The sequence below is a fragment of the Bos indicus genome, chromosome 26, assembly GCF_029378745.1.
Source record: "Bos indicus isolate NIAB-ARS_2022 breed Sahiwal x Tharparkar chromosome 26, NIAB-ARS_B.indTharparkar_mat_pri_1.0, whole genome shotgun sequence".
Lineage (NCBI taxonomy): Eukaryota > Metazoa > Chordata > Mammalia > Artiodactyla > Bovidae > Bos > Bos indicus.
In genome coordinates, this window is record NC_091785.1 from 5,594,727 (window position 1) to 5,620,394 (window position 25,668).

Below are 25,668 nucleotides of genomic sequence, written 5' to 3' on the forward strand. Positions count from 1 at the left end.
ACACGACTGAAGTGACTTAGCAGTAGCAGTAGCATGTTTAATAGAGGTGAATTTAACTGTATATAGGAGATACTGGGCTGGGCAAAAAATCCATTTGGATTTTTCCATAGGATGTTATGGAAAAAACCAAATGAACTTTTCAACCAACCCAATAGATAGCTAGATGTAATTTTATGTCATAAGACAACCAAATCAATGTCATATGATTTTATCTAAAGCATTATTAAAATTAGTCATATTAACAAATAAAAATATGACACATACATCTTCTCCTTTGATATGAGTATTAAGTATAAAGCATATTCTTGTTAATATTTTCATAACCATCTCAATTTAACTATAGTTAAAACTTTTTTTTTCTATCACATGTTTTCTCTTTCTCACCTGTGGATACATAGGCATAAGTAAGTAAATAATATCATTCTAATACAAGGGCATTAGAAAAAATAAAGATGCAATAGAATAGACTAAGTGCTGTTTTGCTCTATATACAGTAATCTTCATCTTTTACTGTACATTTACTTTTAAAAAGAAAGTTATATTTTCTATACTACATTCCTTCTTGATATCTTGAAATTGCATGAGTTTAAATGTATTCCCAGTGATAGTATGTCTGCTTATGAAGAAAAGTTTAAAAATTCTCTTTGTTTTTATTAAAAATATTTATGGATATCTTTCCATCAAAAATGAGGTGGTATCATTGAACAGATAGTTCTTTCCAAGAAAAATAAATCCAAGAATGTATTTACACAGAAACAACTGCTATATGTCAACCAGATTTTTAAAGACTACTTTTTGTGATTTTGAAAAGCAGTTGCTGTTTGTTTAATCCAAGTTGTCTCCACTTTCTGAATTATTCAGGAGATCCTGACCACCTGTGAGAATTCTCTCTTGCAGTTTGCATTTTTGCCAAATGACACAATGATTATATATCATTATATTGTCTCACCTTTCATCCTGATTTTTCAATGTAGCTTTTACATTTTAATTAGAAATTCCTTTGATTTCATCTGTACTATGTGCATAAATATTAAATGATGATAAAAATGAATTGGTTACTCTGAGCTTGAGAAGCAAAGTCGAATGAAAGACTATTTAAAACCCCAAGTCTCCCTGTCTTTCTGGGAGAAGGGTCCCAGTGCTCTCATTGGAGGCACTTATTTGTGCTCTTTGACTTATTCCATTTTATTTATGACTCACAGTCACTATAATTCAGTGACCATGTCTGAGCAAGTCTTTCAGTGATATCAAAACTATCACTATAATAGTATATGTTTTCATTAAAGTGTGGCCTAAAATTTGATCTGTATCATGTTCAAAAGAAATCCAAAAGTCTCCTTTCTTATTTGTAATATTTATAGTGCTTTTTGAATCATTAAGCATAAAATTAAAATGGAAGAAAATAATCTCTGTCAAGATTCTTAAATACAATTTTTCAATTGTGATTTAGAACTCTGTGAGAGAAACCGTCCCATCTGTCCGGAGACTAATTCTCTTAATCTGGAGAGCAGAACATCTTTCTGTATTCTCTTGCAAGCTTTATCTCATATAGGAGAGTACTTTTAACTCCAGGACAGAATTACTAAGATAAGAGATAATGAGCAGGTACTGAATCAGATACAGCTAAGGTTCCATTCCTTAAAACAGTCAATTCTGATCATTCTTAACCAAGGCAAAGGATATAAAGCCACTGCCCAACATGTTGTTCTGTAACTTGGAAACTTGTGATTTATACTTGAGAGAACTGTTATGTGTGGTCAAGGAAACTTCACTGTATCAAACTAACTAAAAAAAGAAAGAGAGAAAGAAAATCAGTGTGTGGATTGACACATTTTTTTTTAAATGAAACTTTTTCATGCTACTCCCAGCTCTCTAGCTCTTCCTGGCCTGACTTTTTGAGAACAGAAACATCAAAGTAATGGCTTGCTTCAGTAGATTAGTGTTATTTGGCCTTTTATATTTTGAAGTAGTAATGAGAACCATAAAATCATCTTTCTCATGAAAGCTATTTCACTACCTGTTTCCTTACATTTCATTATCTTCTTTTCTTTCAAGTCTTTTCCTTCTCTACCATTTCCAACAAAGCAGGGAAAATAAATCAGTCTCAGAAGACAGGAAACATCAGCGCTTTTCTTCCCGCACTGTTGAGGCTCACAAGCAGACTCACGTAGATGGATCTCTTAAGAACAGCTGGCCCAGGTCTGCAAGAGATTTCACACTGATGTCTGGTGAGGATGCCTTAAATGCCCACAGTACCATTTACAAGGAATACACAGATCAAAGATCAACAAATTCAGACTTTTTACTAAGAACAGATTTTGTTAAGTCATTTTTACCCAAAACACAAGCCAAGAATGAGTTTCTGAGGGGCCCAAGGGAAAAGATTCAGAGGATGTGGAATCGCCCAACCTGCTTACCTAGGAGACCAATGTGGGAACTTCCTGATAGATCAGAAACCATAGCTCTAAAGCAGTGGCAAAGCAACAGGCAAAAAGCTGAAAATGAAAGCACTGGAACCAATCCAAACGAAAGAGGTAACAGTAGTCCCTTGCTTACAGTCGAAGATGCAGATGTAACAGAAAAAGAGGAAACAGGGGAAAGTGAATCACCGACTATAAAAGGAACAAAGCAGTTGCAGTCTCTACCTTCAGACTCTTCGCTTTCCTCTCCTTGGTCTCACTGCTCTCTCTCCACTTTGCCAACTGTTTCGAGGACTGTGGGACTCAAATCAGAACCTAATGTGGTTGTTTCTCCTGCTGACTGTTCCTTGGAACTTTCTCCTTCAATGCCTTGCATTTTAAATTCTGAGTTCCTTAGCAGAGAGACACCTACTTGTCTGATGACGTTTGAAACCAAAACAGACATTTTTGAAAATCTTCCCTGTCCACCAAAAACCTCTCCTCCCCCTCCTCCTTCTTGTCCTCCCCCTCCTCCTCCTCTTCCTTCTCCTCCTCTTACGCCTCATATCCTTACTCCTTTGGCTGTGTCCAGTCTTCCTCCTTCTAATCCACCTCCTCTTCCTCCACATCTTCTACTTTCTGTTCCCTCTCCTCCTTGCCCTACTTCTCCTCCACCTTTTCTACCTTCACTTCCCCCTCTTCCTCCAGCATCTCCTCCTCGTCCTTCGTTACCGCCTCCTTCAATGTCAGTTCCATCCACCACGTGTGCATTTACACCAGCTATTGAACGTACTGTCAGTGTGACACCAGCCAAGGAAGTGAAATCCTCTATGATACAGTTGTCAACATCAACAACACTGTGTAATGCAAATCCTCAAAGGGAACCAAAAGGCATTCTCAAACATGTAAAAAACTTAGCAGAACTGGAAAAGTCAGTGGCTAACATGTACAGCCAAATAGAAAAAAATAATCCACCAGCACAACTCTCAAAACTTCAAATGAGTTGTCCTTCAGAGACAACAAATACGGAAATGACATCTGAACAAAATTTGCACAATATTGTTGAAGGAATTAAAAAACAGTCTCACAGTCATTCTACTTCACTGTAATGTTTCTTTTTTAGTTTTAAATGGACAACTCTTTTCTTGACCATAACCTTCTAGTGGAGGCAAATTTGGACATTAAAGAAGATACTATTCTTTTACCCTAAATTCAATGCAATGCTGGTTTTTCCTCATTTTTAATTTAAAAGATTATTAATCTCATCATTACTAACTCATATTATAGAGTTCCCTTAACTTTCTTAACTACGAAGTAGCATTATTTGTCTACATTTATTTAAAAAGTAAGTAATTTCAATCTATTTTTCAGTTGGTATAAATGGGCATGAAAGTTAGATATCCAATTTAAACCAATGGCTTGTTTATCATGTTAAGCTTTACATTTACTTTTGATCATAGTTTATATGAGTGTTCCAGAAAGACAGCAGACTGTTACAAATAAGCTAAAAAATGATATCATATGTTCTGCTATTTCCTTGAAGCCTATGTATTTGGTAAGAAGAAATATACCAAAGTAAAATGTTATGTATCTAAAAATGTAGGAGATGACAGACATTATGGTATTCCAAAATAAATCTCAGGTATAGATGTAGACATCTGTTTTCTTATAAGAACATCCTTTACTCTGGCTTGCTTTTATCTTACTAGTATGCTTATACATTTGATAAATCTTTTACTTTTTTCAATTGCTGTCTTATTCTCTTTATTTCTCATTGTGTTTTCTCTTCCTTTCTTTATAATGGAAATAAATCTTAAATTGTTGACTTTTGTAAGACATTTCATTGTTCCCACAAATGTTTATAAATTGCTCTTTAGTTTTGCTTGTTCACATTATTATATCATTCCTTAATTATAATTTTATCATGAGTCTCCTTCAAAAATAATCTTTATCTCCAGTTTAATAAATTCTAATCAGTTTCATCAAAAGAAAGTTAGGTAAATACCTACAGAGTTTATCTAGTATTAATTTAGTTACTATTTCATTATTAAAAATTATATTTTTCATTGTCTATCAATAATATAAAACATGATTGTCTACTAAAATTTTTTAAAGTGCATAATTGGTTTTATTCCTAGGTACTTTTTTTAAAATTAGTTTTTATTAGGGTATAGTTGTTTTAGTGTTGTGTTAGTTTCTGCTGTACAACAGTGTGAATCAGCTATAGATATACATATATTCCCCTCCTAGTTACTTTTAATTGCTATGGATGAATCATCCAAATTTAGCCTGTAAACGTGAATGAAATATAAAAAATTTAAATAGAAATCAAGAAGAAATATATCTGGTGAACTGTCACCAGTTTTATATATGTCTTTCCTCTTTATTTTAGGCAAAGAAAATAATTTAGACTCTAAAAAATTTCAATAGTTGTTCTTATATCTTAGAGCTCAACTTGTTAAATTCTTAAAGTCACCAACTAAGCTAAGTACCATCTTGCTATCCTAATGAAAGCTATCTTCAACCATCAAGTAATTACTTTGTTTTTTCCATCTCACACACGGAATAAATTTTACTTACTGGAAATCCTCACTTTGAATACAAGCATAATTGTTTATTATATGCTCCGGTTTTAATATTTTAGGAGATATGTCTTCACAGAGAAAGCACAACTCCAAAATATAGGCAAAGTCCTCTTGATAATTGCCATTTTAAGTATATTAATTTAGATCTAGAGCCCTACAATGAATGCATCATTTCATAGGTTTTGTTTAACTCATATCATGTGAAATTTCTTCAAGAATTTGATCTAGCACCCCAGTTAATGATATCAAATAAAAGACTATAAAGTTATCTATTTTCATTAGATCCTCTGCTTCAGATTCTTTTCATCCAAATCAACAGCAATTTTTTTCCTGGGGTTCCTGAACATGATTTTTTCTCTCTTTCACTGAAAAACTTCAGTTGGAGTTTTTGTTGGCAGCTGGTCATATGCATGAGAACTTGTGCTATTTGGCGGACTCTGACAAGGTATTCTTGACAACTGCATAAACCTTTAATGTGAGTGTGTGTCTTCATGCTATTTTGTATCAGCCATTGGAAATGGAAAAGAAATTTCTTGATAATGCCTTAGAATTATTTGATAATTAAATCTCCAAATGATTACCAAAGAATATAAGAAGTCCAAATAACAATTTTATGTAGGTATATAGCCTTATTAAATTGTTACTTTGTCCTTTTTCATAACCTTTTTATAATTTTAAATTGTTATTAATATTTCATACTTTGCAAATGAAACATCCATTCCCGTGTTTTATGTTTAATCTAGTCTTTCATTGACACATTATATGTAGAAGTTTCCTTCATCATAAAGTCAATTAAAGCATCTTCTACTTGAGATCTAAAAATATTCTGGTATACACTCAAAATATTATTTCTCACCACAACCCCTAAGCTCACGCAACCTGACAGCAAACCTCCAAAAAAGAATATCGTTTTTTCTTCTGCATTTATTATGATTCAGTTAGTGCAGAAGAAATTATTAGGTACCTTATTAAAAGTTATAACTTGTTAACATACACTTTCCTTATTGTTAAAAATAAACAATAATACATACAAAGAGTATAAAATGAAAAATTAATACATATTAGATATAAACTACATGAAAAGATGCATGAGTGTCATATGAATGGTTTTATAAGGATTAATAAGAAGTCATGTTAATTGAAAATACCAGATAACTATACATATTGATTCTGTTGTTTACTTTTTCTGAGTTATGTTTTGCCTTTGAGATAAGACAAAACAATACAAATAACCAAATAAAAGGCAAGAAAAAGGTTAATGGAAATAGTATAGTTCATCTACTGATATTTTATTTCCTACATTTATGGAATGTAATGCCAATGAAAAGAGGCAATTTAAATATCCTAGAAAATGAAATATAGGTTTTATTGGCTATGACTCGAGTCATTATTAAAACCTAAGTAGGAGCTCTCAACTTTATATATCTCTAAAACATACAAATTGAGTAAAAGTTGAAAATGTCTCAACTTTTAAATGCTTTAAGGTTATCATCCCCCTATTTAACCATACAACATAAGCATCCTGCAAGACCTCTAATGGATGCCTGAAATCTCAAATACTGGACCAAGAGACCACTCATGTTCTGGGAGGGATACAGAAGAATGGAGTGAGACTTCATAATGCTACTCAGAATGCAGTCTAAAACATACCAAATTTTTTTTTAGAATTTTCCATTTAATGTTTTTGGACCATGGTTGACCACGGGTAACTGAAACCACAGATAGATAACCACAGATAAGACAGAACTATTGCAATAAATTGCTGACAGCAATATATGTGTATAAGCATTAGATTACCATTATTACCAACTAGATAACCATTATTAAATCAACAATGCCTTATAATCACTTAAGATGTATTCAAATAAGCAGATTTATCTTGTAAAGTCCTTGGAATATTTTAAATAAATTTTCTACAGATTCTTTTGCTGGACTTTAGAGAGTGTTCATAGTAAATTTTCATTGCAGTTATTTATTAATTTCATATAGCATGGTCAACAGCATTAGTGTAATACTTTAGGTCAAGTGTTTAATGAATAATAAATAAAAATCTTCATAATTAATGACATTGAAAACATTCCATACTTTTTTCCCTCTCAAGTACAGTCAAATGTTTCAACAACTTATAGTCCATTTAACTACATAAATCTCTATGTAATATTGAATGCTTGGCTATTATATTTCTAAAATCTTTTTCATGTCATGTCTAGTAACATAATTGGCATTTAAAGACTAGTCATTATTTTGCATTTATTATTTTTAGAAAATTTGACAAAACAAAAAACCTTACAAACATTTGAAAGAATATGTTCTAGCCATGGAGGTAATATTTTTTGTCCTGTACCAATATGTTTTTCATGTATCAAGCATATCTTTTCCCCAAATGAGTATCACACATATCAAGACTGGTCTAGGACAGACATGATGTAGAATATTTTTAATCTAACTGATCATAACAGAGTCAATACAGATTGTGTATTGTTTAGTTTTCAGATGGCATGAGAGTCTGGAGTGATAATTGTGTTTAATAATGTAGGCATAAAATCTTGATCTTCCTGTTTTGATACTGCCATAAAATATATTTCTCCTGAGACAATTTTTGAGAAAAAATCACCTTCTCAATTTTTCTATGATTTTCTTAAATTACCTTCATCTATAATTCTATTTTATCTGTAAATCCAGGGTGTTTAATACTGATTTCTTCATTTCTGCCTTGCAGGAGAGGTTATACATCAGAGGTAAGGGTTTTATGGTGCTATGTTATATCAAGGTTACTGGAAAAATATTTATGTTACAGGCAGGACTGATTTACACTCTTTCAAGACTAGGGTATTTCTGTTTATTTAAAAAAAACTTATAAGTATGTTTTGCTATTTATTTTCTTATATGTTTGTTGCTTCTTTGTTCTAGGTTTTAAGCCAATAAGTGAACACAGATAAACTGTTTACCTTTTCAAAGATAAATTTCTATTTTCTAGAATTATTATCACTCCATATTGTGACATCCCCCCAAATTCCTTTTTCTAAGGCTATAAATCTAAGCTAGAACACTGTTTCTAATTTAGAAACTTTTTAAAAAATCAGTCCAATATTCACTTTTACAACTTTTGAGCTTTTAGAGTTAAAAACAAGTCAGACTATTGTATGGCTTTTTGTGTTAATTTGACTCTTGGTCTGCAGAGAAGATACTGGATATTCTGACCAATAGTATTTGGTGAACTACACTGTAAGTGGTACTATCAATGAGTTACTAAAAATTTAGTATGAGTTAGCATATAGCTCTTCAGTAAAGAGAATGAAATAAGCATATGCCCTGATTGGCTAATGGTTTAGAATGCATAAGTCCTAGATTATTTAGAAATCAAAATGAATGCATTTAACAAAAAAATGATTTTCAGAGATAATTATAACAGCTTACAGATTGAATCAGAATATCTCTAACTTCAACCTCCTACCCCTTTAAGTGAATACCTTAACTGTACCCTCACACTAACATCTGTACTGTGGAATATCTATCGCTTCTGTCAAACAGTTGTTCTATTGGCCATTTTAAGCAGTTGGCTCACTGGTAGGGTTATTTCCTAGAACCTCTCTTCCTACATTCCCAATGCTTACTTTATGACTTATGTTGTATAACCATTCCCTTCAAGAGTTGAGAAGCCAAAATTTGAATCTGTGTATGTTTTCATCTATAGTACAGATTATTATGAAACAGATCAGTAGAAAGTGTATTTTAAAAAATGTGGGTAAAGTGAGGAGGCAGTGAGAAGTGGTCTCCAAAAACTAAGGAAGAACAATTTCCTTAATCACAGAAGAATTTCTCAAAACATGTTTAAATCTTGACTTCAAACAATCCACGTTTTGTAAAAATGAGAGCATGTCTTGAATATAATGATAAATTCATTAGAACCATATCATTTTTTTGTGTGCCCTACCCTTCTTCCTAATGAACCTGATTGTATATAAATGTGACTGGGGAGAAAAAGAGGGACAATTTAAAACAAGGTTAAATTTGTTAAAATGAATTGTGTAATACTTAAAGTTCTTCAGAACCATAAATGACTCTTTTGCTATGTAGCTTAACCCAAAAAATTATTTATAGATTTTTATTTATTAAGATTATTAAGTTTGATGTTAATTGAAACAATGATGAAATTAAAGCACATTAATTATGTTCCAAAATAAATAGTCAAAATATCACTTAATGCTGTTAATAGCTATCACATGACTAATAAATTTTATCCCAAGGTAATCAGTTTTAAGCTGTGACCTTTTTTTCTCTCTTTTCAATCATAATCTACTTTTCCCACCTGAATTATTTCCTAAACCTTTTTCTATTCTAATTTCCTTTGGCAGCAACAACAACTGCTGAGGCCTTCTCTTCTTAAACCAGAGGTATCAATTTTCTTTTTCTTTTCTACCTTCACTGAGTCTTCAACATACTTAATGTGACTTTGAGGCCTATTTCACATGTGGGCAAGAGTGTGTGGCTACAGCATGACATAATTTTATAAGGCAAAGAAAAGGTGGTTTTAAATGAGGTCAAATAAGCAAATAAGCAAGCAACTCAACTCCCTTCTGCTTTCTGGTGACTGAAGTTCCAAATTTTTAGCTTCACTCTCTGGAAATCAGGTAAATAAGACCTTTGTTTATATTAAAGGCAAACAAGCATTAAATGAGACAAGTCATGAACCTGATCTGCTGCTTGTCAGTGAGTCTAGATTCATCAGAACTGTTCTTGAGATCAGATTTAGGTCAGGGAAAATCTGAGAAATAATGGTGACATCCATGCTGAGATAACAAAGGTAGAAACTTGGTTGTGATAAACAGACTTTAATCATTGAAATGTGATTCAGAATACTGTCTTTGGGCAGTCTATTTTAAAATACCTTATGAAATTTTCTCCTGCAATGAGAAAATATATTTTGAGTTATATAATAAATGCATGTCATTTTTATTTATTTATTACTTTATATACTTCCTAAATTGAAAGAAATAAAGTAATGCAAATTTTAAATACCTTCTTCCTTTGGAAAATGTAAAATTTTATAATCTCCACTTAAAAAAAGTACTCTGTTTATTGCTGCTTCTCAACAATAGAATCTTAACTTTGCTAAAGACAGGCATTTTGTGGATAGAATTCACTCCCCAAATTGAGAGGTCAGTGGCAGAAATATTCAAATGTTAGGAATTTTACAAAAAATTTCCATAGAAGGACTTCTCTGGTAGTCCAGTGGTTAAGAATCTACCTTCCAATGCAGGGGACTTGGGTTAAATCATTGGTCAAGGAACTAAAATCCCACATACCATACAATTAAAAAAATAATAAATTAAAAATTTATGTGAATACTTCTCCATAGACTGTTGAATCAGATACCTCAGAGTTGAAATCCAAATGCCAGTTACTGTATATAAAGCGTTAGTCAAACTACACATCCTCCTTATGCTCATTGATTTCCTCTTATATGGGATGTTGGCAGTAATATAAAATATATAAGCCTCTAACTCAACAACTGGGGCATAGTGGGAAGAAATTCAGTAATGGTAGTAATTTGTTTCTGTTTTTTGCATCGTTAGAGTTCAGTCGCTCAGTCATGTTCGACTATTTGCTACCCCATGAATCACAGCACACTAGGCCTCCCTGTCAATCACCGACTCTCGGAGTTCACTCAGACTCCTGTCCATCGAGTCGGTGATGCCATCCATCCATTTGATCCTCTGTCATCCCCTTCTCCTCCTGCCCCCAGTACCCCAGCATCAGGGTATTTTCCAATGAGTCAACCTTCGCATGAGGTGGCCCAAGTATTGGAGTTTCAGCTTCGGCATCAGTCCTTCCAATGAACATCCAGGACTGATCTCCTTCAGGATGGACTGGTCGGATCTCCTTGCAGTCCAAGGGACTCTCAAGAGTCTTCTCCAACACCATAGTTCAAAAGCATCCGTTCTTCGGCGCTCAGCTTTCTTCACAGTCCAATTCTCACATCCATACATGACCACTGGAAAAACCATAGCCTTGACTAGATGGACCTTTGTTGGCAAAGTAATGTCTCTGCTTTTTAATATGCTATCTAGGTTGGTCATAACTTTTCTTCCAAGGAGTAAGCATCTTTTAATTTCATGGCTGCATAAGGCAGTTCTATTTCCAGTTTTTTAAGGAATCTCTACACTGTTCTCCATAGTGGCTGTACTAGTTTGCATTCCCACCAACAGTGTAAGAGGATTCCCTTTTCTCCACACCCTCTCCAGCATTTATTGCTTGTAGACTTTTGGATAGCAGCCATTCTGACTGGCATGAAATGGTACCTCATTGTGGTTTTGATTTGAATTTCTCTGATAATGAGTGATGTTGAGCATCTTTTCATGTATTTGTTAGCCATCTGTATGTCTTCTTTGGAGAAATGTCTGTTTAGTTCTTTGGCCCATTTTTTGATTGTGTCGTTTATTTTTCTGGAATTGAGCTACAGGAGTTGCTTGTATATTTTTGCAATTAGTTCTTGGTCAGTTACTTCATTTGCTATTATTTTCTCCCATGCTGAAGGCTGTCTTTTCACCTTGCTTATAGTGTCCTTTGTTGTGCAGAGCTTTTAATTTTAATTAGGTCCCATTTGTTTATTTTTTCTTTTATTTCCAGTATTCTAGGTGGTGGGTCATAGAGGATCCTGCTATTATTTATGTCGGAGAGTGTTTTGCCTATGTTCTCCTCTAGGACCTTTATAGTTTCTGGTCTTATGTTTAGATCTTTAATACATTTTGAGTTTATGTTTGTGAATGGTGTTAGAAAGTGTTCTAGTTTCATTCTTTTACAAGCGGTTGACCAGTTTTCCGGCACCACTTGTTAAAGAGATTGTCTTTTCTCTTTGTATATTCTTGCTTCTGTTGTCAAAGATAAGGTGTCCATAGGTGTGTGGATTTATCTCTGGGCTTTCTATTTTGTTGCATTAATCTATTTTTCTGTCTTTTTGCCAGTACCATACTGTCTTGATGACTGTGCCTTTGTAGTAGAGACAGAAGTCAGGCAGGTTATTCCTCCATTTCCATTCTTCTTTCTCAAGATTGCTTTGACTGTTCGAGGTTTTTGTATTTCCATACAAATTGTGAGTTTGTTCTAGCTCTGTGAAAAATACTGTTGGTTGTTTGATAGGGATTGTATTGAATCTATAGATTGCTTTGTGTAGTATACTCATTGATTCTTCTGATCCATGAATACGGTATATTTCTCCATCTATTAGTGTCCTCTTTGATTTCTTTCACCGGTGTTTATAGTTTTATATATATAGGTCTTTAGTTCCTTTTGTAGATATATTCCTAAGTATTTTATTCTTTTTGTTGCAATGGTGAATGGAATTGTTTCCTTGTGTTTCTATTTTCTCATTATTAGTGTATAGGAATGCAAGGGATTTCTGTATTTTGATTTTATATCCTGCAACTTTTCTATATTCATTGATTAGCTCTAGTAACTTTCTGGTGGACTCTTTAGGGTTTTCTATGTAGAGGATCATGTCATCTGCAAACAGTGAGAGTTTTACTTCTTCTTTTCCAATGTGGATTCCTTTTACTTCTTTTTCTGCTCTGATTGCTGTGGCCAAAACTTCCAAAACTATGTTGAATAGTACTGGTGAGAGTGGGCACCCTTGTCTTGTTCCTGACTTTAGGGGAAATGCTTTCAATTTTTCACCATTGAGGATAATGTTTGCTGTGGGTTTGTCATATATAGCTTTTATTATGTTGAGGTATGTTCCTTCTATTCCTGCTTTCTGGAGAGTTTTTATCATAAATGGATGTTGAATTTTATCAAAGGCTTTCTCTGCATCTATTTAGATAATCATATGGCTTTTATTTTTCAATTTGTTACTGTGGTGTATTACATTGATTGATTTGCAGATATTGAAGAATCCTTGCATCCCTGGGATAAAGCCCACTTGGTCATGGTGTATGATCTTTTTAATGTGTAGTTGGATTCTCTTTGCTAGAATTTTGTTAAGGATTTTTGCATCTATGTTCATCAGTGATATTGGCCTGTAGTTTTCTATTTTTGTAGCATCTTTGCCAGGTTTTGGTATTAGTGTGATGGTGGCCTCATAGAATGAGTTTGGAAGTTTACCTTCCTCTGCAATTTTCTGGAAGAGTTTGAGTAGGATAGGTGTTAGCTCTTCACTAAATTTTTGGTAGAATTTAGCTGTGAAGCCATCTGGACCTGGGCTTTTGTTTACTGGAAGATTTATGATTACAGTTTCAATTTCCATGCTTGTGATGAGTCTGTTAAGATTTTTTATTTCTTCCTGGCTCAGTTTTGGAAAGTTGTACTTTTCTAAGAATTTACCCATTTCTTCCAAGTTGTCCATTTTATTGGCATATAATTGCTGATAGTAGTCTCTTATGGTTCTTTGTATTTCTGTGTTGTCTGTTGTGATCTCTCCATTTTCATTTCTAATTTTATTGATTTGATTTTTCTCCCTTTGTTTCTTGATGAGTCTGGCTAATGGTTTGTCAATTTTATTTATCCTCTCAAAGAACCAGCTTTTGGCTTTATTGATTTTTGCTATGGTCTCTTTTATTTCTTTTGCATTTATTTCTGCCCTAATTTTTAAGATTTCTTTCCTTCTACTAACCCTGGGGTTCTTTATTTCTTCCTTTTCTAGTTGCTTTAGGTGTAGAGGTAGGTTATTTATTTGACTTTTTTCTTGTTTCTTGATGTATGCCTGTATTGCTATGAACCTTCTTCTTAGCACTGCTTTTACAGTGTTCCACAGGTTTTGGGTTGTTGTGTTTTCATTTTCATTTGTTTCTATGCATATTTTGATTTCATTTTTTATTTCTTCTGTGATTTGTTGGTTATTCAGCAGCATGTTGTTCAGCCTCCATATATTGGATTTTTTAATACTTTTTCTCCTGTAATTGACATCTAATCATAATGCATTGTGGTCAGAAAAGATGCTTGGAATGATTTCAATTTTTTTTTGAATTTACCAAAGCTAGATTTATGGCCTAGGATGTGATCTATCCTGGAAAAGGTTCATGTTCACTTGAGAAAAATGTGAAATTCATTGTTTTGGGGTGAAATGTCCTGTAGATATCAATTAGATATCAATTAATATCTTCTGCTTCTGTTAGGTCCATACCATTTCTGTCCTTTATTGAGCCCATCTTTGCATGAAGTTTCCCTTGGTTTTTCTAATTTTCTTGAAGAGATCTCTAGTCTTTCCCATTCTGTTGTTTTCCTCTTATTTCTTTGCAATGATTGCTGAGAAAGGTTTTCTTATCCCTCCTTGCTATTCTTTGGAACTATGCATTCAGATGCTTATATCTTTTCTTTTCTCCTTTGCTTTTCACAGCTATTTATAAGGCCTCCTCAGACAGCCATTTGGCTTTTTTTTGCATTTCTTTTCCATGGGGAAGGTCTTGATCCCTGTCTCCTGTACAATGTCATGAACCTCCGTCCATAGTTCATCAGGCACTCTGTCTATCAGATCTAGGACCTTAAATCTATTTCTCATTTCCACTGTAAGGGATTTGATTTAGGTCATACCTGAATGGTCTAGTGGTTTTCCCTACTTTCTTCAATTTAAGTCTGAATTTGGCAATAAGGAGTTTATGATCTGAGCCACAGTCAGCTCCCGGTCTTGTTTTTGCTGACTGTATAGAGCTTCTCCATCTTTGGCTGCAAAGAATATAATTAATCTGATTTCAGTATTGACCATCTGGTGATGTCCATGTACAGAGTTTTCTCTTGTGTTGTTGGAAGACAGTGTTTGCTATAACCAGTGCGTTCTCTTGGCAAAGTGTGTGTATCTCTCTATTAGTCTTTGCCTTGCTTTATTCCGTACTCCAAGGCCAAATTTGCCTGTTATTCCAGGTGTTTCTTGACTTCCTACTTTTGCATTCCAGTCCCTTATAATGAAAAGGACACCTTTTTGGGGTGTTAGTACTAAAAGGTCTTGTAGGTCTTCATAGAACCATTCAACTTCAGCTTCTTCAGCATTGCTGATTGGGCCACAGGCTTAGATTACCATGATATTGAATGATTTGCCTTGGAAATGAGCAGAGATCATTCTGTCGTTTTTGAGATTGCATCCAAGTACTGCATTTCAGACTCTTTTGTTGACCATGATAGCTACTCCATTTCTTCTAAGGAATTCCTGCCCACAGTAGTAGATATAATGGCCATCTGAGTTAAATTCACTCATTCCAGTCCATTTTAGTTAGCTGATTCCTAGAATGTTCCTGTTCACTCTTGCCGTCTCCTTTTTGACCACTTCCAATTTGCCTTGATTCATGGACCTGACATTCCAGGTTCCTATGCAATATTGCTCTTTACAGCATTGGACCTTGCTTGTATCACCAGTCACATCCACAGCTGGGTATTGTTTTTGCTTTGGCTCCATCCCTTCATTCTTTCTGGAGTTATTTCTCCACTGATCTCCAGTAGCATATTGAACACCTACTGACCCGGGGAGTTCCTCTTTCACTATCCTGTCATTTTGCCTTTCATACTGTACCTGGGGTTCTCAAGGCAAGAATACTGAAGTGGTTTTCCATTCCTTTCTCCAGTGGACCACATTCTGTCAGACTTCTCCACCATGACCCACTCGTCTTGGGTGGCCCCACATGGCATGGCTTAGTTTCACTGAGTTAGACAAGGCTGTGGTCCATGTGACCAGATTGGCTAGTTTTCTGTGATTATGGTTTCAATATTCTGCCCTCTGATGCTCTCTCGCAACACCTACCATCTTACTTGGGTTTCTCTTACCCTGGAAGTGGGGTATCTCTTCACGTCTGCTCCAGCAAAGTGCAGCCGCCCCTCCTTACCTTGAACATGGAGTAGCTTCTCTTGGCCCTCCTGTGCCTGCGCAGGCTCCCCTGGTGGCTCAGCTGGTTAAGAATCCGCCTGCAATGTGGGAGACCTGGGTTTGATCCCTGCATTGGGAAGATCCCTTGGAGAAGGGAAAGGCTACCTGCTCCAGTATTCTGGCCTGGAGAATTCCGTGGACTATATATCCATGGGGTCTCAAAGAGTCAGACACAACTGAGTGACTCTCACTCTCACTTTCATGCATCATTACACTTACAATTTGGTCAATAAGATACTAGATTGATTATATGCCTTCTCTGTGTGGTCAGCAAAAATGAATTTTAAAAATAACATTAAGCAGTTTATCTTCCCATAAAAGCACCTTTTAGTAAGATACTTGGCATAATTCACCTGCTATGGGAATGGCAACAAGGACTGTATGGAACAGCAAAAAAGACCAACATTCCACTTTTCTTTTCAGTCTGACTCAGGATCTTAGGGCTTCCCTGGTGGCTTAGTTGGTAAAGAATCTGCCTGTTGTGTGGGAGACCTGGGTTCAATCCCTAGGTTGGGAAGATCCTCTTGAGGAGGGCATGACATTCCAGTCTAATATTCTTGCCTGGAGAAATCCCTTGAACAGAGGAGACTGGCAGGCTTAATGGTGGAGTTCTTCCTCCATTTTCTCTTTTTCTGAAGAGATGATGCTTTAATAGGTGATATAAGTATCCAGGAGGGACCTTTCAGAGCATTCACTTCCACCAGCTCTCATCTCTCCCTATAGAGATTGATTAAATTGATGATTGAGTATGTGGGTTCCTCCCCAGTTGCTTCCATCCTTCTGTTACTTTTTTTAAGTCATTTGATGCCAGATATATATATTTAGCTAACAAGACCTGAGTTTTATTTACCAGTCAAGAAAAAAGAGAAGTACGTGTCTGTAAAGAAAATTGATTCTTTTAAAATTTAAAATCCACTCAGTCACATTGTGCTCAGTTGCTTCTGTCATGGCCAACTCTTTGTGACCTCATATACTGTAGCCAGGATCCTCTGTACATAGATTAGCGAGGCAAGAATACAGAAGTTGTAATTTCTTTCCCCAAGGGGTCTTCCCTATACCTTCCTGCCACTCCTGCATTCGCAGGCAGGTTCTTTTACCACTTTTACCACTGGGAACCCCCTTCAGTAGCATATATTTCCATAAATATTTTTCATTATTGCTAAAAGCTATTAAAATTTAACTTTAAAAACTTTTATTGTTTTTAATTGCCATAAGATCACGTACTTTGAAATCTTTCCTCTTTTAAGTGCACAATACAGTATTGCCAACTGTAAGTTCAATGCTGTATAGCAATCTCTAAACTTTTTCATTGTGCTTAATTGAAACAATATCTGCTAAATAGCAAGTTCACATTTGCTCCCATCCCCATCTCCTGCCTGGGGCTTCCCTGGTGACTCAGATGGTAAAGAATCTGCCTGCAATGCCAGAGACTCGGATTCGATCCCTGAGTTGGGAAGATCCCCTGGAGAAGGCAAATGGCAACCCACTCCAGTATTCTTGCCTTGAGAATTCCTAGGACAGAGGAGCCTGGCAGGCTACAGTCCATGGGGTTGCAAAGAGTAGGACACGACTGAGCCACTAACACTTTCACCATCCCTTGGCATCATAATTTTCCTTTCTGTTTCTATAAGACTGACTATTTTAGATACCTTGTGTAAGTGGGATCATGTAGGATGTGTCCTTCTGTGACTGGCTTATTTCATCAATGAGGTAGCAAATGACAAGACTTCCTTTTTTGTTGTTGTTGTTAAAGCCTGACTAATACTCCCTTATATATATGTACCACATTTTTTTCATATCAATACATTCTTCCATTTATGGACATTTAGATCTCAACCTCAGAAGCATTTGGCAGTCTTTGCTCAGTCTTCCCATGCATTAGATTAAATGTGCATTGGCCAAGACGTTAAGTATTACTTCTGAGACCTTTTGGCTTCATCTAAATTAGTATAATTACATTGGATTTTGAATGCCTCAAAAGTCTAAGCCTATCAGTATGAAAAAGTTTTTTATTTTGTTTTAAGTATTTAATTTTAATAAGTCAAATTTAGATTTTAACTTTGTCCCAGTTTCTTATTGGTCTGAATTGACTTCATTTCAAACCTTTTTCCTGTAATAAACATTTCTTGAAATAAAAATACAGACATAAAATTATATTGTGCCGTGAAATGAATTTTTACAGAGGTCTCATGCCTTACTAGCTCTCCAGAATTCCTCCACATTAACACTTAGATATTGTTTCTCCTTTCACTCACACTCACCTAGCTTTTGTTTCCAAGATAAATGTTTAACTGTTTTTGTTGTTTAGTCATTAAGTTGTGCCTAACTCTTTGTGACCCCATGAACTATAGCCCTCCAGGCTCCTTTGTCCATAGGATTTCCCAGGCAAGAATACTAGAATTGGATGTCATTTCTTCTCCAGGGGATCTTTCCAACCCAGAAACCAAACCCACACCTGCTGCATTGGCAGGAGGATTCAATACGTATAGTTAATTTTGGCTTTATCAAGGTATAAGTGACAAATTACATTGTAAAATATTTCAAGTGTACATTCTGGTGTTTTGATATATGTATACACTGTGAAAGGGCTTCCCAGGTGGCTCAGTGGTAGACAATCCGCTTGCCAATGCAAGAGTTGCAAGAGATGCATGTTGGATCCCTGGGTTGGGAAGATCCCCTGAAGGAGGAAATGGTAACCCACTCCAGTATTCTTGCCTGAAAAATCCAATGGACAGAAGAGCCTGACAGGCTATAGTCCATGGGGTCTCAAAGAGAGGACATGACTGAGCACGCACACATGCATGCATACACTGTGAAAGGTCTAACGTATCTGTCCTCACATATTTATCTTATATTTTTACTCATTATTTTTTTGTGAGATCATTTAAGTTGTACCCCCTGAGCAAATGTCAATCGTACAGTATAGGATTATAACTCTAGTCACCATGTTTTACATTTGATGCTTGACCTTATACACCTTAGAGCTGAAAGTTTGTGCACTTTCACAAACCTTTCATCATTTTCTCTACTCAGTAATCATTTTTCTACTGTTTCTGTGAATTCAGTTTTTAATTTGTTTTCTATTGTTTTTAGATTCCAAATATAAGTAATACTGTATAGTTTCGTATGCCTGACTTGTTTCACTGAGTATAATGCCCTCAAGATCCATTTCATGTTGTCATCACAAATGGAAGGAGTTCCTTTTCTAAAAATAGCCGTTTGTCAGAAGCAATATTGTAGCCAAATGCGGTTTATCCAAAGTGTGATTATTGCTAACAAAAAAATTTTCACCTAACTGGTAATAACCAGGTAGGTTTGTCTGTTTTTGAAGTTTATAGAAATAGGATAATATAGAATCATATGTTTCATTTTGTACCTGACTTCTTTTGCTCATCATTCTGTCAGGGAGATTCATCTCTATTGTGTGATGTAGCCGTGTGTTTATCTCATGGCCTTTGGTATCAGTTCCAGCTTGGGGCTGTTATAAAAGATGTACTTTGGTGCACAATTTTACATATTTATATTGGGCACATAGACTAAGTTAAATTGAATTTGTGTGAAAAGAGAAATGTATATTTTTACTTCAGTATTATTCCCAAACCTTTCCCAAACGGTTTTGCTAATTCATAATCTCTCCAGAATATGAGAGTTCTAGTTGTGCCAAGTCCCTTATCCAGCATGGTATTGCTGATCTACACAAACACACACACACATATTACTTTTAACTTGTCTTATGAGTAAACTGAATCCATTTTAACATCAAAACTGGATTCCTTTGCAATGAATTCACAAACTATTTGTAACTGCAAAGTCAACAGATAGTACATTTAGTAGAGGGGTTGCAAGCTCATAAAAATCTAGGGAGGTAATGTAAGTAAATAGAGTTTATTCAATGTAAAAAGAGAGTAATGGGGCACCCTATTGCGACTGTGAGTGTGGTTGTAAAATACTCTGGTTGAGAACACAGCAGTAACCAGGAAAGAACATGATTGCTGAAGGGAAAAATACCACCAACTAAATTCATGACATATAAAAATATGAGCCCAGAGTTGCTATCTTTATATTTTCTGAAAGAAATCAGAAATCCAGATTTTTAACAGCATTTTCTGATTAGAAATTGAGTAACTAATCACATTTTAAAAATGATGTTTGCCAAACAAAGCACAAATTAGGGCTAGCTCCCTTTCCATCATACAGGCTGTGAATATCCATACTTTTTAAGTGATACATTAGTATCCCCAGAGGACTTGTTTTCCTGACATATTATACCTGGATCAACAAAATTAGTTCTTATAAATAGTATATGATATTAGAAATAATATTCCACTGGTTTTCCTGTGGATACCTAAACTCTTGTTTCCTTTTCTTATTTCATTGACAATTAATTTGGTAAAACCTTGACAGTTCAACTTATTTAAATGTTAAAATAGAAATAAAAAGAGATATTTAGTGAAACTGAATTTAGTAGTTATTTAAAGCTAATTTTATATGTATGACTTAGGAAAAATATCTTCCCATTAAGTGTTGAATGACAAAAATCAGTAGAGTCTGGAATTTAGAATTGGAAACCTTGAAAGGGCCTGTGGTCTGACAAATTTCTTTCTTTTCTTTCTTTTTTTAGGAAAAATAATTAAATTCATAATTAGCATCCTTGAAGATATGTCACATATTAGCACATTTTTATTAATATATAAATGATTATTTTCAAATCCTTTCTTAAGAATAGGTTTTGATGAAGCAAAGAGCTCTTGATAATAGAGAAATGTTACTAGGGTGATGAAACAGTGATGAAACAGATAATGTTATAATTTTCTTCATCACTAAAGTCTACTAATAATATGTTAAATAGGTTGAACTATTAACTGTCTATTGATAGTTTTAAAAAGTACCTAAAAACAAATGATATATATATGCTTATCTGTAATCTTTGACTGATTTACCATTCAAAAAACTTTACTTTCCCCCTCCCAAGTTCTAATAACATAAATTAATTTTGTGTAAAATAGCTACAGACTATATATATATGTGTGTGTGTGTGTGTGTGCTTTAGTATGTTTAACTAACATTTGTAACTAAAATTATTTTGGCAGCAGCATTTTGAGAGTCATCGAGCACTAGGTTGGGAAAACAAACTTTGAGCTGAAATGTGATAATTTATTTTCAAATGTGATTTCTCTCTTTGAATAATAGGAGTTATCCATGGAGTCTGGAATTGATCCTGGCCAGGAATATGGACAAGATTATTACAGTTATGAGCATGGGTACATCTTCAGATTTTTTATCCAGTATCTTAATATTTTTATGAATAATAGCATGTTATTAAGGGATTATTATTATTAGCATTTTTATGAGTGTCATTTCATCCATTTCATGTTTGAAAATGAGTTATGTGTCTAGTTTTAGCTTCAATCAAGCTTAACCATTTTTTCTATATTGAATTCTGTTTTGATGTTTATATTGATATTGACTACAATTTGAAAAATGCAATAAAATTGTTCAAATTATTTAAATGAGGAATAGAAGTCAAACATATTTGCTCAATTCCTGAATTCACCATTTCTTTCATATGAGATATTTAACATTTTATCTAACCAGTCAGCCTCAAGATTTGCCCAAAAGAAATTCATAAGAAAACACAGTTTAGAATCCAGAAATGAGCATTTCAAAAGTCATTTCTACAGACATAAGTTAACTGTTTTCTACAGTAGAGCAAAATAAATATAATCCCATATCATATTTGAAGCAGAAATTTAAACTTAGAATTTATGTTCTGAATAAGCTATCTTTCAGAAAGAATCTGTTTGGTGCCTTAAATTGTTCAGTCAGTCAAGGAAAAATATTCCTTTCTCTTCACTCTTATCTCTCCTAAAACTTCAAACTGAAATTTTAAGATTAATTTCCTTTTCTTGTTATTCCAGGGTACCTTATGGCAAAAGTCACTGGTCATCAGGTTGTAGTTCTTTCCCTATGGTTTTATAACTAGTGTACCAGAAGCCAATAGGTGCTGTAAAAATATCTGGTGATTGAATGGTGAAGAAAAAGAAGGAAACAGAGATCAATCGTAGTTATACAGATCACATGAAGAAATGTTTAAAGTTGTAAGTTTCTGTTACAGGTATGAAATGCCTCAATATGGAAGTCGTCGTCGTCTGTTACCACCAGCTGGACAAGAGGAATATGGTGAGGTGGTTGGTGAGGCTGAAGAGGAATATGAGGAGGAAGAGGTAACTACTATAATATTTTATGTAATGTTAACATTCCAAGGAAATAGCAACCCACTCCAGTATTCTTGCCTGGACAATCCCATGGACTGAGGAGCCTGGCAGGCAATAGTTCATGGGGTCACAAAGAGTCGGACAAGATTGAGTGACTTCACTTTAACATTCCAAAAAGAATATTTTTAGCCCTATTTGAATAGCAGCCTACAAAACATTTCAAATATCAAAAATCCTATTCATTTAGTACCTGTTTTCCATAGAAATTTAATAACACTAGCCATTCCATTGTCTTGTCTATAGAAAGACATTAATTTATATATAAATTTAATTTATTTATATAAAATATTAATTTGAAATAAAACAAAAATAAAAAATTCTAAATGCTATTAAATAATGGTAATATTATAATCAAATAGGTTAAAACATATTTTGCAAAATAAAATGCTCCCACATTGTCTAGCAAACCTAAAAATCATTAAAAAGTACAATCTCCATCTTTTAATTATAAGAGAAAAATAAAACATCACCAGTATTCTTAATGGAATTGTGTCATTTAAGTCTAAATTACCACAAATTCATTTATATCAAATCCTTATACTTTGCCTGAAATATTCACTTGGAATGTGCTGTGCTCACTCAGTCATGTCTGACTCTTTGCAGTCCCATGCACTGTAGCCTGCTAAACCCCTCTGTCCATGAAATTTTCCAGGCAAGACTACTGAAACAGGTTACTATTTCCTACTCCAAGAGATCTTCCCAACCCAGGGATCAAACCAGAGTCTCTTGTGTCTCCTGCATTGGCAGGCAGATTCTTTACCACTACTGTGACCTGGGAAGCCCTCACTTGGAATACTGATTCAGATATTTAAAACAAAAAAAAATTAATGTCACTGTAGTTTTACCCTGGTCAACACTTTAAAAATAGTCAAATATTTCATTAGCTATTCAGATAAGCTATCATAATTTCCAGATGGGTTAAAATTTTGTTAAAGCAAATGCATAACACTATTTAACCAAAGTCTAAGGATGGTAGGCTGCAGTCCATGGGGTCGCTAGGAGTTGGACATGACTGAGCGACTTCACTTTCACTTTTCACTTTCATGCATTGGAGGAGGAAATGGCAACCCACTCCAGTGTTCTTGCCTGGAGAATCCCAGGGACGGGGGAGCCTGGTGGGCTGCCATCTATGGGGTCGCACAGAGTCGGACACGACTGAAGCGACTTAGCAGCAGCAGCAACAGCAAGAATGGGAGAGAGAAGAGGAAATGATTAATTTATTTCTTTCTCTTTTGATCTAAGGTGAGAAAAAATTTTGAATAAGAAAAAGTGAGAAAACCTTAAATTTTGGTATTATAAGGTATAAGCTATAGTGGTTATTTCCTTGACCATCTTCTGTCTATATGCAGTGGGGTAAACAGTAGGGAATGATATGATTGTTCTCTAAAAACAGTTTTATAATTTGCATGAAGCTATCACCCTGTAGATTCACTCCTTCTTAACTTACGTGGGACAAGGTCATAGCATAATCTTTCCCCAGCTGACACTTCAATTGCATTTTCATGATTTTCAGGAAAAGGCAAAGAAAGTCAAACCAAAAGTTGAAATTAGAGAGCCTAGTGAGGAGGAAGAAGTAGTAGTCACTATTGAAAAGCCACCCCCAGCTGAACCAACATACACAACGTGGAAGAGAGCCAGGATATTCCCAATGATTTTTAAGAAAGTTAGAGGACTAGCTGATAAAAGAGGCATCATAGACCTTGAGGAGGAAGAGTGGCAGCGACGCCTTGAGGAAGAAGATAAAGATTATTTGAAACTAACTCTGGACCAAGATGAAGCTACAGAAAGCACGGTAGAATCAGAGGAGGAATCCTCAAGTGACTATACTGAGTACAGTGAAGAGGAATCCGAGTTCAGTGAGTCTGAGACTACGGAAGAGGAGTCTGAGTCAGAGACACCCTCTGAGGAGGAAGAAAGTTCTACCCCTGAATCAGAAGAGTCAGAATCCACAGAGTCAGAAGGGGAAAAGGCAAGGAAAAATATTTTTGTTGCAAGAAGAAGGCCTGTTGTTGAAGAGGTCAAGGAAGTCAAAGGTAGAAAAAAGGAGCCAGCTGAAGAGCCAGAAGAACTGAAGGTGGAAGAAGAGGAGGAATCCCCAGCAGAAGAACAGAAAAGTGAGCTGGCCCCTGTGGAAGAACCAACAGACCTCGGATCTCGAGATGTCACTGAGGAGGGCAGTGCAGAATCAGCTTCAGTGGAAGGAGGTGTTGAAAGTGAGGAAGAGTCAGAATCAAGTAGTATTAGCAGCAGTAGCGAAAGTCAGTCTGGAGGTCCTTGGGGCTTTCAGGTGCCAGAGTATGACCCAAGCAAGTATGCAAGCAAGAAGTCTCCAGGAGCAAACTCAGATGGTTACAACACAGCACTGTAAACGAGATCACAGTAGGTGAAAGTTTTGCAGTGATGAGTGCTCTTGTGTGCAGTGCTTTCTGTGTGTTCTCTGAAATGACATTTGAAGGGAGGAAATTTATTATAATTTTTATCTGACTTAAGATTAGAAGCACACCAGAGAAGCAGATATATATGCTATCCAAATAGATTTGTATATTAGAATATATTAGGGTAAATCTGCTTGATCTTTCCTATATTAGTAATTCAAAAGACATACAATCAGTTACTCAGTATTTAATATTTCATAATGTGATTTCTGTTAATGCAATGTGGAATTATGTATTGCCAGTGATGCTCTGGCTATTTGGAATGAATTTATGAATATATGCAGTGGTCTTTATACCATCTTTGTAACATAAATCCTTAGGACAAGCTACAACAAATGAGATCTCTGCAAGTCTACTGTTTCATGTATGTACATTTCAACTGGCAAACATATTATCAAAAACATCATAAACATGTTCAATTAGGTTTGTAGCTCACATTTTCAAATATTAGATTTTAAATAAAATAAAAACTAAAAGTTATTACTATTTCCTTTCTCTTGTAGATAGGAATTAAAGTGGATTTGGAAAAAAATGAATTTTAAGTTATACATTTTTTCTGAGTAGATAACATAACAATTTTGAAATATAAATCTGGAAATCCAAAATTATGGCTTACTCAGTGCAACATGTTGGTAGTTCACATATCCCCAAAGTGTAATACTATTTCAAGAATAACCAAGTACTTTTTAACCTTTGCACCTTGTCATTTCTAATGTGGATTGTTAAAATAAAAATTGTGAAAATTTCCATTGTGTTCCAGCTGCTTACTAAAGGCAAATTTATGATCATTAATTTTCTATTTTGTGTATTACAAGATAAATTGTACAGGATGGGAAGATATTTTAACATATATTTAAATGGGATGAACCAGAAAACCAAGATGCAAGTGATTAAATGCATTAAGTTATACAAAATGCTTGACTAGTAATGGAGGATTAATTAGGAATTAGAATATTGTAAGTTTAAAAATATATTTCAAATATTAGGAATGCAAGTATGAATATGAACAGAATATACTAATAAAGAGGGGTATTCCTTTCAACTTAACATTCTGGAAAAGTATAGCAACTGTAAAACAATGGATCAGATACTTAAATATAACCAATATACACTTTTTTATGATAGATC

General features: G+C 34.7%; 1 protein-coding gene across 1 annotated transcript in view; it reads left to right on the top strand.

Moving 5' to 3' along the window:
* Positions 1–24,548, top strand: part of PCDH15 (protocadherin related 15) — a 1,036,870-nt gene extending 1,012,322 nt beyond the window's left edge. The window contains exons 32-33 of the mRNA XM_070780422.1: positions 21,946–22,054; positions 23,619–24,548. Of these exons, the coding sequence (XP_070636523.1) occupies positions 21,946–22,054; positions 23,619–24,473 (964 nt within the window). The 3' untranslated portion in view covers positions 24,474–24,548. The remainder of the gene's footprint in view (positions 1–21,945; positions 22,055–23,618) is intronic.
* Positions 24,549–25,668: the final 1,120 nt, after the last annotated feature.